Source organism: Apteryx mantelli, chromosome 26, assembly GCF_036417845.1.
Source record: "Apteryx mantelli isolate bAptMan1 chromosome 26, bAptMan1.hap1, whole genome shotgun sequence".
Lineage (NCBI taxonomy): Eukaryota > Metazoa > Chordata > Aves > Apterygiformes > Apterygidae > Apteryx > Apteryx mantelli.
Genome location: NC_090003.1, coordinates 946881 through 959806, shown reverse-complemented (window position 1 = coordinate 959806; position 12926 = coordinate 946881). Strand labels below are relative to the sequence as shown.

Sequence of the window (12926 nt, the reverse complement as noted above, 5' to 3'; positions counted from 1 at the left end):
TGCCAAGGCGGGGGACGGAGGGCTTTTCCCCAAATAGATCAGCGCGTGTGCCGCGCCACAGCTAATAGCCGCTGCCTGTTCCCACTTCAGCCGAGATGTAAACAGCATCGCGATGCAAAATGTGTCAGGCAGGCAGATTGCTGGAACGAGACCAGCTCTCCCCCACTCTTCTCCTCCGAGTTAATAACTCGGCCTCTTCTTCCTGGAGCCCCATGGGGCTCGGATTCGCCCCGTCCCGCGGCGGGGCACGGAGGGTTTCGGGGCGCGCGGGTCCCGGGGCCGGCAGCGAGGGCTCGCAGCGCCCCAACCCGGCGCGGCGTGGCACGGCACGGCATGGCCGGCGGCCTCCCGGAGCGCTGGGAGCAGGCGGCGCACGGGCGCGGGGCGGCCGCCGTGGGCGCAGCAGGGCGAGGAGCCCCGCGCGGAGGCCGCCAGCGCGGATGCCTTCCAGTTGCTATGCGACACCGCGCTCCGCCGAGCCGCGTGTGCGGGCAGGCGGGCGGGCGGCAGCAGCTCACCTACACTTTATTTATTTTCATGCTGGTTGTTCGAACCTTTGTGGTTTTTAAAACTTGCTATCAATCATCGTGGCAAAGGCGGAAAGGACGTCTGCCAGGCTGGAGCCGTTCCCAAAAGAATATTCTCTAGTTCTTTGCGCCAGCTTGATTTTAATTATTTCTCATTTTTCTTGGCCCACTGCTCCGCTCTCCAGGGACTTCCCTGCTTTGGAGCTCTCGACGATGCAAGTGCACCAGCAGCAGCACCTGGAGAGGGCTGTGCACGGCCCCTGGCCTGTGTCCGAGCCCGACACAGAGCACGAGGCTCTTGTGCCAGCCAGCTCCGCGATGTCCGCGCCGGGCTGGGAGCGGGCGGCCCCGTGCTGCTCACACCCTACCCTGCTCTGGAGCCGAGCTGCGCTGAGAACGGGCACAGCTCGCTCCATGCATGAGCCGCCCCCGTTGCTGCGCTGCCAGGCGCACGTTGCCGGCTCCTGGCCTTGGCCGGGGCCGAAGGGCGTCCGAGCCGCCAGGGTCGGCAGCGGGGAAATGTCCGGGGCTGCACCGAGCGCCGTGGGCCGCCCTCCTCCCGCCGGCGCGTGGCGTTAACGCCAGCACCGCCGGTGGAAGTGTGCTGCCGGAGACGAGCCCAGCAGCGGGCTGCTCCTGACCTGACCACGGAAAGCAGATTTAATGAGGGCGCTGGCTGCTGCCACATTAAATTCCCGTGCAGGCGAGCGTGGGGCCCCGCGGCAGCCCGCGGCCTCGCGCGCCTGGCACCTCCTCCCCCCGGTCGCCCCGTGCCCGGCCGTGCCTGCGCCTGCACCCTCAGGTTAGACGCACCCACGTGCGAAAACCCTGTTAAGGGACTGATCATCCCCCTTTCGTGTTTACTCTGCAAATACGCTATTGTGCGTTCAGTCCGTTTTTGCTTATTTATCGGTGTTCTGCGTGTAGCCAGCAGTAACCTGCGCCCTAAGGAGCAGCAGCGTTCAGACTTGGTGGCCTCAGTTGTGCTCAGCTGCTTCTCCTGTCTTCACTCTTCCTTTCCTATTTTAAAATAAATGCCTTAATTTTTAGCCACAATTGGGGGTTCAGAGACATAACGTGAACCTTCTTGGTTCTCATTTCATACGGTCGCTTCTGCTCCAGTCCCTAAATCCAGATTACTCGTGGGTTTGTGCCGTGTTTGCCTCTCGCTGTCCTTACCGCAGCCCTCGGGCGTGTTCATTTCTTGCCTTCCCGGGTTGGGGGCTCGTTCTTGCTCTGCCTTTCGCTCCGGTTAGCTGCCTGGCGCGGAGGCCGCGCGGAAATGCGAGCGGCGTCCGCACGTGCCCTCGCCCCGCGCTGGCCCTGCGGTGGGAGCCACGGGGCCGGGGGCCGGCGGCAGCCCTGTCCCGGGGGCCTGCCCGCGTGCTCGCGTGCATGCTGACACGGAAACGCTGCCGCCAGCGCTCCGGGCTGCTCTTCAGACGGGTTTGTGTCTTGCAGGAACCTTGGGAAATCCGGGCTGCGAGTGTCCTGCCTTGGCCTGGGTAAGTGACCGGATCCTCCGGGGCCCTTCAGCACCTGCTCCGTCCAGCAGCTTCCCCCGGCGGCTGAGAGGTGCCTGCTGCCCCGGCTCCTGCTGTCGGAGGAGACGCAGCGGCTCTGGTGGGAGGGAGAGGCGGCGGGCGAGGGCGAGGACGAGCTCGGCGCGGGCAGAGCTTGCTCGTCCTGCGGGCGCGAGAAAGCCTGCCTCGGCTTCCCGCCTGGCAGCTCCCTGCTCCCAGCAACTAACTCAAAGCAAAAATTGCTGCCTCGTCCTAAATACTCGTGTCTGCTCAGGACCGCGGTGTGGGTAGCGCCCTCAAAGCCTGGCCTGGCCACTGACGGGAAAATCTATCCAGGAACTTGCGCTGTGCGGGATTAAATGACTAGATAGGCTTTCATCCATTGTGAGCCACTTAAAAAAATGGATTTGCAATTATGAAGCTGTCGCTGGTGACAATCTGTTCCTCTGACTGAAGCGTTATCAATCATTCTGCAAAAGATAAAAAGAGTTTTCTTCTGGGCTGGTGACAATTTTGAGCAATGGCCCAGAAGTTGTCAAATTATTTTCTCTTTTCCCCCTGCTGCTCGACACTGTAGAAGCTGAAATTAGGAGCATTTGGCGGAGGTGCTTTCCCGCGCGCTGTATGCAGAACCGTGGCTGCCGCATGCCGGGGCCGTGCCGGGGCCGGCACAGGGAGCGGGTCCCGCTGGCCCCGGCGGGCTGCTGGGCCTGGCCTGCCGCGGGCGCCCTGCCGTGGCAGAGCTCGGTGCCGGTGTCCCGTGCCGCCGTTGTCCAGCTCTGTGCACCTTTTCTCCTTCACAGGGACATGGGTGACTTTCGGAGGGCAGATCACAGACGAGGTAAGGATTGCTCCCGTCCCATCGTGTTACTCCGCACTTCTGTTCCCAGAGAGTGGGAGGGAAAATGGCCCGGCTCGGTCCGTCACACACCTGTTTGAGAGCCTGCGTCTCCAGTGCGCTGTCCGGGTTTTGCCTGAATCCATTTTCGGTGGAGCAGAAGACGTGCAAGGTCTCACCCGCCCTTATTAGCAGGCTCCAGGTTTGCTCTCCATCTGTAATTCTGATTAGCACAGCACTTCAGGACCCCTCCTGCGCCTTTCGGCATAGTCGGTTGTTCAGCAAGACACCTGACACCGGGTTTCTCCTGAGCTATCAAATGTCAGCTTGAGGCCAAATTAGTCCTGTATAAATCAATTTTCTGAGCCTGGGACTGCGAAAGCAGGAGGAGGGGGAGAAACAATCACGTTGCCGTGTGAGTTTGGGATTTTCTCCTTCCAAGCTGCTGTCTTCCATGTGCCACCAAAAGTTGCACCGTACTGTATGCCAGCGTGCCCGGCGCCTGGGCGCGGAGGCTAGCGTTTCCAAGCCTGGCTTTCTAGAGCTGAGCACATAACTGATCGGGGGCCGAGGCTGCTTGTGTGGCAGTTCGGGGCTTTCAAAATGAAGCTCTAAAATCAAGCCGCACAGTCTTTGGTGCAGCTCCGTGGACGGCGCGCGGCGGGTTGCAGGCCGCCCGTGGAGCGAGCGGCACCGCGGCTCTGGCGCTCGCGTGTGCGGGCTGCTGCTCCTGCTCTCCCTTACACGTCCCCTTCTCTACCAACATCACGGCTTTCTCTTTGCAGATGGCGGAGCAGCTGATGACCTTAGCGTATGACAACGGCATTAATCTCTTCGATACGGCAGAAGTCTATGCTGCTGGCAAGTAAGTACCTTCCGCTTTGGTACCAGGGCAAGGACCGCGTTTCTGGTGAATGGGAGCAAGCTGTCCAAGCCTGGGACGAGTCTTCCTCATGGGGCTTTCCCCCATTCCTGACCGAGGGTCCCATCCCATGTTTTGTCCAGGGCGAGGGGAGCCAGCGCGAGCCGTGTCCTGGCCGGGCAGAGCGGGGCGCGGGGCTGGCCGCGGCGAGCCAAGCGCAGGCAGGGCCCTCGGGGCACTGCGGCCACGCTGAAGGGCAGCAGCGCTTCCCGGGGCGGCAGGCAGCCACTCGGGGACCGGCTGGGGTGGTACCACGTGGTCTCCGGAGCCGTGTGGCGCTCGCAGAGCTCCCAGGAGCGCGCGGAAATGCTAACCTGCGGTTTAGGCTGAAGAGTGCTGAAGCATCCTCTCTCCCCCTGCAGCTGCCGGCTGAGATATATTTAGCTTTAAAAGCATTAGCATGGTTATCGACATAATAGCAAAACCTCATTTTTCCTTCCCAAATCCACTGCTGCAATACCAAGAAAACTGGGCTGAGAGAACAATATATTCAACTAACTTGGTCTCTTGGGTCGGCAAATTGCCCCCAAGCAGGCGTCAGTTTTTATGAATTTGTTCATTACCCAGTGAATGTTTTAGGCAAACATGTTTGAATTTACAGAGCCCTTGAAAATTATTCATCCCAGCCCCTGCACAGAGTAGTAACTGTTCACAATCAATTTGCTTTGGATTAGTACTGTTGGAAGCCTCCCAGACCAGCAGAAATGGTCTGGGGTAGCTGTAAAACGTCTGCGAGAAGAATCCGGCCGAGAGCGTTTGCTCGCAGAGGGTCTGCAGCCCAGCAGGTCATGGAGGAACTCGTAGCATGCCCAGTACCTTCGAACCGACCCCATCGGGACTGTTTGTGGCGTGGCTGTGTATGCAAACTCCTTTGAAGCCCTGGTCCAGTTCTCCCGGCACACCTGCTTTGCTTCTGTTTGAGGTTTTCCAGATAAGGCCATTCAAACACACTTGACCTGGGTGGCCATGCTCGTTCACCGCGTTGTTTGAGCAGTGTTTAAAGCTCCTCTGTACAAATGCACTCACAGACGCTTTAGTTTCTAAATATTTGAAAGAGAGTCTTGAAAGGGTAGATGTTTTCCTTAAACGTGCAGGCAAGCTTGTTTCCCCCTGGAGAGCAGTAATAAGCATGGACTTACTGTCTTTGCCATGAGTTCCTGCTCTTCATTATTTAAGAGAGGAAAGCTATTGTCATGGAGGTTGGTGTAAAAGTTTGGAGAGTGGAAATAATTAAATCATTCCACTTCTCTGCACTCATTTTTGGAAGTCGTTTCACATTTGTTAAAACGCTGCATTCCTTTACATCCTTCCCCGTGAGGTGAGATCCCTCTACGCCCGCCACCACTCTCCAGGCTGCCCAGCGCGGCCAGGTCCCTCACCCCGGAGCAGTCGGCATGCGGCAGCAGAAGGCGAGAGCATCTGTCTCTGGCCTCTTCCGCTAAAATCCCCGGAAGAAAGGTCGGGGACGGGGGGGATCTCACCCCGTTGCAGTGTCCTATTGCTAATCGACGACAGAGCAGGGAGAGCGAGGGTGGAGCAGGAGAACGGCGGAAGCTCAGCGGCGCACACTGTCCCGCCTCGGCGCGCGCCAGGGACCCTCAGCCTTGCCCCCACCACTGCTGCCAGCTCCACGCGCAGTCGTTTTCATTACTGAAGTGTTTCTGACCTAATTTCTGTGCCAGCCTAGGGAACTCATGGTTTGCATCTTCCTTTCCTTACAGGGCTGAGGTTGTGCTAGGAAATATTATTAAGAAGAAAGGATGGAGGTAACTATCGCTCTCCCTAGGATGAGTGTTTCATGTTGCTTCGTTTTATGCAGCAGCTTTCTGGGGTAAAACAGCTGCATTTGGGCTTTGGGAAGGGAAGTGAAAGGGAGGTGGAAAAGCAAAAGCAGCCGGCCGAGCCCTCGGCTCCCCGCAGGGCAGGAAGCCTCCTGGGCACCCACAGCCTCCGGGTCGCCTCCCGGGGCCGGCACCGCGGCAGGGCCGTATGCCAGGGAGCCACGGGCGGTGGGTGCGCGGCGTGGGCTGGCATTGACGGTGCCTCTCGCTTGCTCTTTGCAGACGATCCAGCCTGGTCATAACCACCAAAATCTTCTGGGGAGGAAAGTACGTACGGCCTCTCCCCCACCTCGCCGCAGCCCGGCCGCACGTGTGCTCTTCTAACCCTGCCTCTCTTGGTCTTTCAGGGCAGAGACGGAGCGAGGCCTGTCGAGAAAGCACATCATCGAAGGTACGGGGCAGCGCTGCCCACCGCCGTGGCTCCCGGACGCGCCGCAGCGTCACGCGCTGCCCGAGGCCGTGGCCCAGGTCTGCTGCCCCCCGCGCGTGGCGGGCTGGCGCGGGCAGCCGGCCGGCGCGCGTCACCGCCTCTGTCGCTTCCCCTTCGCCCTAGGCCTGAAGGCTTCGCTGGAGCGGCTGCAGCTGGAGTACGTGGACGTGGTGTTCGCCAACAGGCCGGACCCCAACACGCCCATGGAGGGTAGGTGCTGCCGCGCTCCGCGGGGCTCGCCGCGCGGGGGCAAGGCCGCAGCACGGTCCGGCCATCCAGGATACGTGTGCAGGATACGTGTCCCGTAGGCAGGAGCCCGTCCGGCCCCGCGGTGCCGATGATTGGAAAAGACTTCTTTGCTTTTCCAAAGAGACCTTTTCCATCCCCGGCAGCGGGCGGTCGCAGGACTGGCCAGACGAGGTCCCTGCGGTCGTTCTCCTTCCTAAGCAGCCGCAGGAACCGCTTCTGGCCATGTCCTGCTGCCGTCGCCTGTCCTGGCTGCCTGCCGGCCGCGGCTCTTACCCAGGCGCATGCCAGAGCCCATCTAACTTTTCTTACCTCATATCCAGCTCTTTTTGTGGATTATGAAGAGGTTGCAATTCACTCATTCTGAGCAGGGAGAGTTAATTCCCTATTCATTAAATTCGTAGTAGTCTCGGTTTTATTTTATTCCACGGCCCATTTTATTGTACTGTACTGTATGTATTGGATTTCATTGTCATTTGTGGCTTTCAATCATGTTTTTTGTGGCAGGTTTTTATTCGAAGTGTGTTTTCCATTATTTAGTACAAATCGTTCCCCCTCTTAATACGTGCAGCATGTGCACCAAATTAAATCTGTTGCAAAACACCCTCCTCTCTTGTCCAGTGCCAGGAGCTGCCTTAGGTCGTGCTCCAGAAAGAAAGAGGCTGTTTTAGTGGTGCTTGAACCTGGTTTCCTCCCTCTCTCCAGCCCCGCACCCTTTGTCATGCCGTTCATTGTACTATGCCAGCAGCTGTAAACTCTGGTCTCTTTAAATCTTTCTTTTATCACCAGGGGACCCATTTAGTTCTTCCAAGTCAAGAACATTCATCATAGAAGGTACATCGTACCCGCAGTCTCAGTATTGACCCTGTGTCCGAGCAGCATTTTATGGGACAGAAGCTGTACTTTTCTTTACATTTGATTCCTTCCCCTGAACAAACTTCTCCATAAAATGCGCAAAGGAAAACAACAAGAGCAAAAAAACTATATACCCCCTGCCCTTTGAGAACATCTTGCAAGTAAAAGGCAGCAAGCGAATAGCTGTTAGTTCCCTCTCTTTCCTGAGCCACCTCATTTCACTCTTTGGTTCCTTTCCCTTGTCCTGTGCATGCGTTGCCGTTTGCAGAGGCGCCGCGCTGTGGCAGGGGACGCCGGGGCTGCAGCCCCGCGCTGGAGTCTCGCTGCGGCGGAGGGCTGCGGGGCGACCGGCGCCTGTTCTTAACGTGCTTGCGGCGTGGGAGGAGGCCAGGTCGGAGACGGGGGGAACGGATCAGAAGGGCAGGAGGTGCACACTTCAGTGTTTGTCGTCCAGGAGGCCTGAAGTCCGCTGGCTTCCGGATGCGGGACTTGCAGTGCAAGCGCTCTGCCTTTAAAGCAAGTCGGCTTCCTAAATTATCATCCCGCTAACTCTGAAGCCCGGCCGCCTGATTTCCTCGCCCCTCGCAGCGCAGCCTGCTCTTGCCCTGAAGTGTGTTGGGTGCTTTTTCTCGATGAGTATGTGCTAGAGCTGGGCAAAATCTCGGGTAATGATGGGTTTTGCCCACCTCCAGCAGCCGTTGCTTTCCCTGCACACGATGGACCGGACTTTCTCCGCGTGCCTTGACTCTCTCCCGAGTCTTGTACAAGAGCTATGACAGACCTGCCAAAATTTCCTCTGATTGACAGAAATCTTTGGTTGCCGCAAATGCAGCGCCTGGCTAAGCAGCCAGCCCATCGGTGCATGCGATGGCCGCGTTACAGCTCGTGTGAGGCTTCCTTTTTGCTTCCTTCCTGCGGCATGACGTGTGTGTGTACGGCTTGAAGCTCAGCCTGCATGATCCGGGTTCGGCTGAAGGTCCCGAGCAGAAATTCCCAACAGTGTTTCTAAAAATTAGGCCGACAGAGCCAGCCTAGGGTTTCATAGGAATCGGGCCGGCCGTGCCTTCTGCGGGGCCTGGGCTCCCTGGCACCGTTTTAGCTGCCAAGCTCAGCAAAGCTGGCGCTGCGGACGTGCCGGGAGCCGCAGCAGGGAGACGTGCGCTTGGGTGAGCCGTTCCCTCCGCTGCAGGCCGTGCCGGCGGGCGGGCGGGCGCCTGGCCAGCTCCAGCCCACTGCCCGAAACTGCCCCCGCCGCCTCGCACCTCTTCTCCAGCCTGTCGCGAGCCTTGTGCCCGGCAGCGCGGCAGCAGCTGCCTCCGCCCTGACGCAGGCAAGAGGCAGAGCGGCATACAGTTGTATATATTTATATAGGTGTGTATTTTTGTATTAATATATGTTTATGTGAATATATGTTTCTATACAGACATGTTGCTATGCCCAGGTGCACTGCGGCGCGGTGGCAGCAGGTAGAGCTGCTAGAGCAGGAGCGTGTTTCCAGCCAGGTGTTGCGAGACTGTTTTTAGAAACACTCGTCTGCCAGCTTGCGTTTCTAGCGCACCGTTTGCAGTCGGTCAATCAATCCAGCAGCCTTGCAAGCACTGTACTGCCGGCGCTCCGCCTGCGCCCGCGCCGGCTCCAGCCCAGGCACGGGGCACTGTGGGGCAGTGTGGTGCACAGACGGCCCCGCGGCCCCTGCCCGCAGCCCCTGCCCGCGCTCTCACGAGAGGCACCCCGGCGCGATGCTCGTTACGCGTATGGACCGTGGCGCCGCGCTGGTTTAATGGATTCTGACAGCATTTACTCCACGCAGGAGCTTAGAAAAATGTTCCTCTTGGATGTCCTTAAGGCACAGTTCGACTGCAGCTCGCTTTAAAGGCCGGGCTCGGGCATTTTAGGAGAAGCCGGGGGCGGATTTCACGCCTCCAAGGGAGGGGTCGGGCGCCCAGCCAGCCCCAGCGGCGCCTCTCCGGCTCCCGCGGCCCGCGGAGCCCGCACCACTGCCGGCCCCGCGCCCTCGCCAGAAGCGCCTGCCTGAGCAAGTCCCACGCCGGCAGACCCGTAAATGGCATCCTCCTTGTCGCGCTGCCTCCTCATTGCAGCACGATCGCACAGAAACACGTCAGCTTCCTCATCCGCCTCGCGCGTGGCTTCGTTTGGGTCTTTTTTAAGAGATTGGGAAAAGCGATGAGTTGGGACAAGCAATATTTCAAGTGCAGCCTCTCGGGGTGGGGGGGGGGGGGTTGTTTTTCGTCGCATTTTGTTTTAACTTCCTTGTCAAACTCCTGCCTCCAAGTTTGGTGTTTGGAAGTACACTGCTTGCAAGATGTCTGTGCCGTAGCGCTCCCTTTCCTTTCGGCATGGTGCCCGTCGGCGGCCGGGCGCCAGCGCCCCGCGCTGACGGCTGCCGCGGCTCTGCCTTGCCCCCGCAGAGACGGTGCGAGCCATGACCCACGTCATCAACCAGGGGATGGCCATGTACTGGGGCACGTCGCGCTGGAGCTCCATGGAGATCATGGTAGGGCCGCGGGCGCCGGGCGGGCGGCCGTCGCGCGCGTTTGGTTGTTTTGGGGGCCGAGGGGAGGCGGCGCGGGGCGGCGGGCACCGACCGGCTCTCCCCGGCCTTGCAGGAGGCGTACTCGGTGGCGCGGCAGTTCAACCTCATCCCGCCCATCTGCGAGCAGGCCGAGTACCACATGTTCCAGCGCGAGAAGGTGGAGGTGCAGCTGCCTGAGCTCTTCCACAAGATAGGTACCGGCGGCAGGGCGCGTGGTGTCCCCGGGGCCAGCGCGGCCCTGCGTCGCCCCCCCCCCCCCGGGTTGTCCCGCAAAACCCTGCCCCGGTGGCGGCTTGCCCTTTTATCGGCCCGACCTCGCCGCCGGCCCCGAGCGTGCAAACGCTGCTGTGGTGAAGCCGTGCCCCGCGCGTCCGCCCGCCCGCCCGGCAGCGGCGCCACCTCCGCCTGCGCCCTCTCTTCCAGGCGTCGGCGCCATGACCTGGTCCCCGCTGGCCTGCGGCATCGTCTCGGGGAAGTACGACGGCGGCATCCCGCCGTACTCCAGAGCCTCGCTGAAGGTGAGGGCGCGGGACGCGGAGCCGTGCGGGGCCCCGCGCCGGGCGGCCGTGCCCCGCTGAGCGCCTCTCCCTCGGCCCCTCCGCGCAGGGCTACCAGTGGCTGAAGGACAAGATCCTGAGCGAGGAGGGCCGGCGGCAGCAGGCGAAGCTGAAGGAGCTGCAAGCCATCGCGGAGCGCCTGGGCTGCACCTTGCCCCAGCTCGCCATCGGTAAGGTGGCCGCGGAGGGGGTGGCACGCTGCAGCCGGGGCGCGTGGGGGGGGCCGGGGCCGAGCCGGCGCTCAGCTCGCCCTCCCTTTCTGCCGCCCCAGCCTGGTGCCTGAGGAACGAAGGCGTCAGCTCCGTGCTGCTCGGCGCCTCCAACGCGGATCAGCTCATGGAGAATATCGGAGCAATACAGGTCGGTGCCACACGCCGTCCTGCGGCAAACCCCGCGGGCTCCCTTCGCTGGATGAGGGGCTCGTGGGTGCTCCGGGGGTACGCGCACGCACCTACAGAAAAGAGTAGCGTTATCTTAACTCTTAGAAATCTTAATCATGTTTCTTTGGTTGCATACAGGTTCTTCCAAAGCTGTCATCTTCCATTATCCATGAAATCGATAGTATCTTGGGCAATAAACCATACAGCAAGAAGGACTACAGATCCTAATCGTGTATACCGTCCGCCCGGACTCACTGTCAAGTCCTAGTCTCCTGTTCGCTTGCTTAAGCTTTGTCGAAGCAAAGTGGAGAGTGTGGTTTGCATCAAGAACACAACATGTCAAGATGTTATAGAGAAATTGTTTAAAATGTTGCTGCAAGACAACATATGCTTATTATGTAACATTTTTTTTGAATGCAAGAAAAGTCACTGGTTGGGAAGAGCGCAAAAGCAATTTCACCCTAGCTGTTTAGCCTCTGAGCTTCCTTTTTAAGAGAAGAAACTACCTTTTTTCACACACAGGACATCACTGTTTTCCATTAATTCAGGCTCATGTACAGTTTGCTTGAATATTCAGCTCTGGCATGTAACGCATTTAACTGGAAGGCTGATAGTCGCGGTTAAAAAGGCCAGCTTTCCGGTGAGCGGGCTAACGCGAGCTTGGAGGACGCTGCCTGTGAGAACCAGCTAGGCATGTTAGAAACAGCTGTTTCGGACTATTGCATGCATTGCCCAGCTGCTGCTGTTCTGTCGTTTCCTTGTTTAGAGGGCTGGATGAGAAGATTTTTATTTTGGGATGCACTCAGAGCAAATCAGCCAAGCCACTGAAAGCTGTAGGCGTTCACGGCCCCTTGTTCTGCACCTCCTGAGACCCCAGCGCTGCCGTGGCGCGCGCTGCATCAGGACGCGGTTTCCTTTGCGACGCTCTTGTCCTCCCGGGCAGTCAGCCACGGTCCGGGCCCCTCGGGACCCCTCAGCCCCACATCCCGGGCAGCCCACGTGCCACCTGGCCACGAGCCGTGTTGGGGACAGGGCACAGGACGCCGCCAGAGCACAGAGCCCTAGAGAAACGTGGTGCTTTAACGCAGAGATCTTGCAGGATTCGTTACTTTCTAATACATTAATTTTAGGTTCTAATTATAAACTGTGAATCGATTGGTTGCTGTAAGACACAAAAAGATCTTTTCCATAACCTGGGTCCACGAGATGTTGGGCTTTATCATTAGCTGCTTCGTTTCCTGAGCCCCCGGGCTGCGGGAGGTGCCGTGAGCAAGCCCTGGCGGGGCCCGGCCAGTCGCTGCGGCGAGGAAGCGGGGCAGGGGGAATGCGCTTTAACCTGTGTTCGGAGGAGAGTCTTGGCGCTTAGGTACCAGCTGCACACGGTCAATGACGGTAATGAGCAGTTAAGCCCACTAGCAGCTGGGTGAAGGCTTGGGCACTGATGCCACCAGCCTCTGGGCCGGTGCTGCTGCGTTTGTAAATGCTGCGCACGGGCCTGATCGGCTCCAGGGTGCCCTGTGGGAACATCTGCCTTTGCAAACAGAAGAGATTTTGGTATCTTGCAGAACTTGCTCCTGTTCCCAGCGCCCCGGGCATGTTGGCTGCTGCCGATGACCACAGGGGAAGCAGCCCAGGGAGCAGAGCTGGCGCTGCGCCGTCCCAGCACAGGGCAAGGGCGTTGCTAACAGTTAGGTGCCCCGTTTCTGTTCAAGACTGCATCTGTCCCAAAAAGAAGGTGAACGCTGCAGGAATTAGCCTCACTGTTACACCCTTCTGTGCCGCTGGCTCAGCCCGGCGTGCTGCTGGCCGAGCAACACGCGTGGCTTGCTGATGTACCTCCGTCCCGACGCCCGGCGTGCTGCTTGCACTGTTGAAGTGCCGCGCTGCGCCGCGGAGAGGGCGGCATTGCAGCAGCGGCAGCACCAGCGCGAGCTCTTCGGTGCATCTGCACATCAGACAACTACTGTGTGGCCTGGGGTCTGAGAGGTAACCGCCGCAGGGATTTATGTTCCATTATGCACAAAAAATAAATACATGTATGGTTATTACGGTACGTTAGCGTCTTCTCGTAACCTCTGCATCCTAGACGAAACGCAAGTACCCCCTAGGAGCAGCAAAACATCTCTTCTCTGTAGTCTACCATGTGATCCAGGGTGCAGAATTATTCCAGTGCTTAAGGTTAACAGAACCATATCTAGTATGAATCTTCCATTAAAAAGGCAGATTAATACTAATAAACAAACAGTGATAAAA

General features: G+C 59.0%; 1 protein-coding gene across 1 annotated transcript in view; it reads left to right on the top strand.

Moving 5' to 3' along the window:
- KCNAB2 (potassium voltage-gated channel subfamily A regulatory beta subunit 2) overlaps positions 1-12926 on the top strand; it is a 38499-nt gene extending 25573 nt beyond the window's left edge. The window contains exons 4-16 of the mRNA XM_067310974.1: positions 1989-2032; positions 2854-2891; positions 3674-3753; positions 5532-5576; positions 5874-5918; positions 5999-6042; positions 6205-6291; positions 9612-9697; positions 9810-9930; positions 10160-10254; positions 10343-10463; positions 10565-10653; positions 10812-12926. Of these exons, the coding sequence (XP_067167075.1) occupies positions 1989-2032; positions 2854-2891; positions 3674-3753; positions 5532-5576; positions 5874-5918; positions 5999-6042; positions 6205-6291; positions 9612-9697; positions 9810-9930; positions 10160-10254; positions 10343-10463; positions 10565-10653; positions 10812-10901 (985 nt within the window). The 3' untranslated portion in view covers positions 10902-12926. The remainder of the gene's footprint in view (positions 1-1988; positions 2033-2853; positions 2892-3673; positions 3754-5531; positions 5577-5873; positions 5919-5998; positions 6043-6204; positions 6292-9611; positions 9698-9809; positions 9931-10159; positions 10255-10342; positions 10464-10564; positions 10654-10811) is intronic.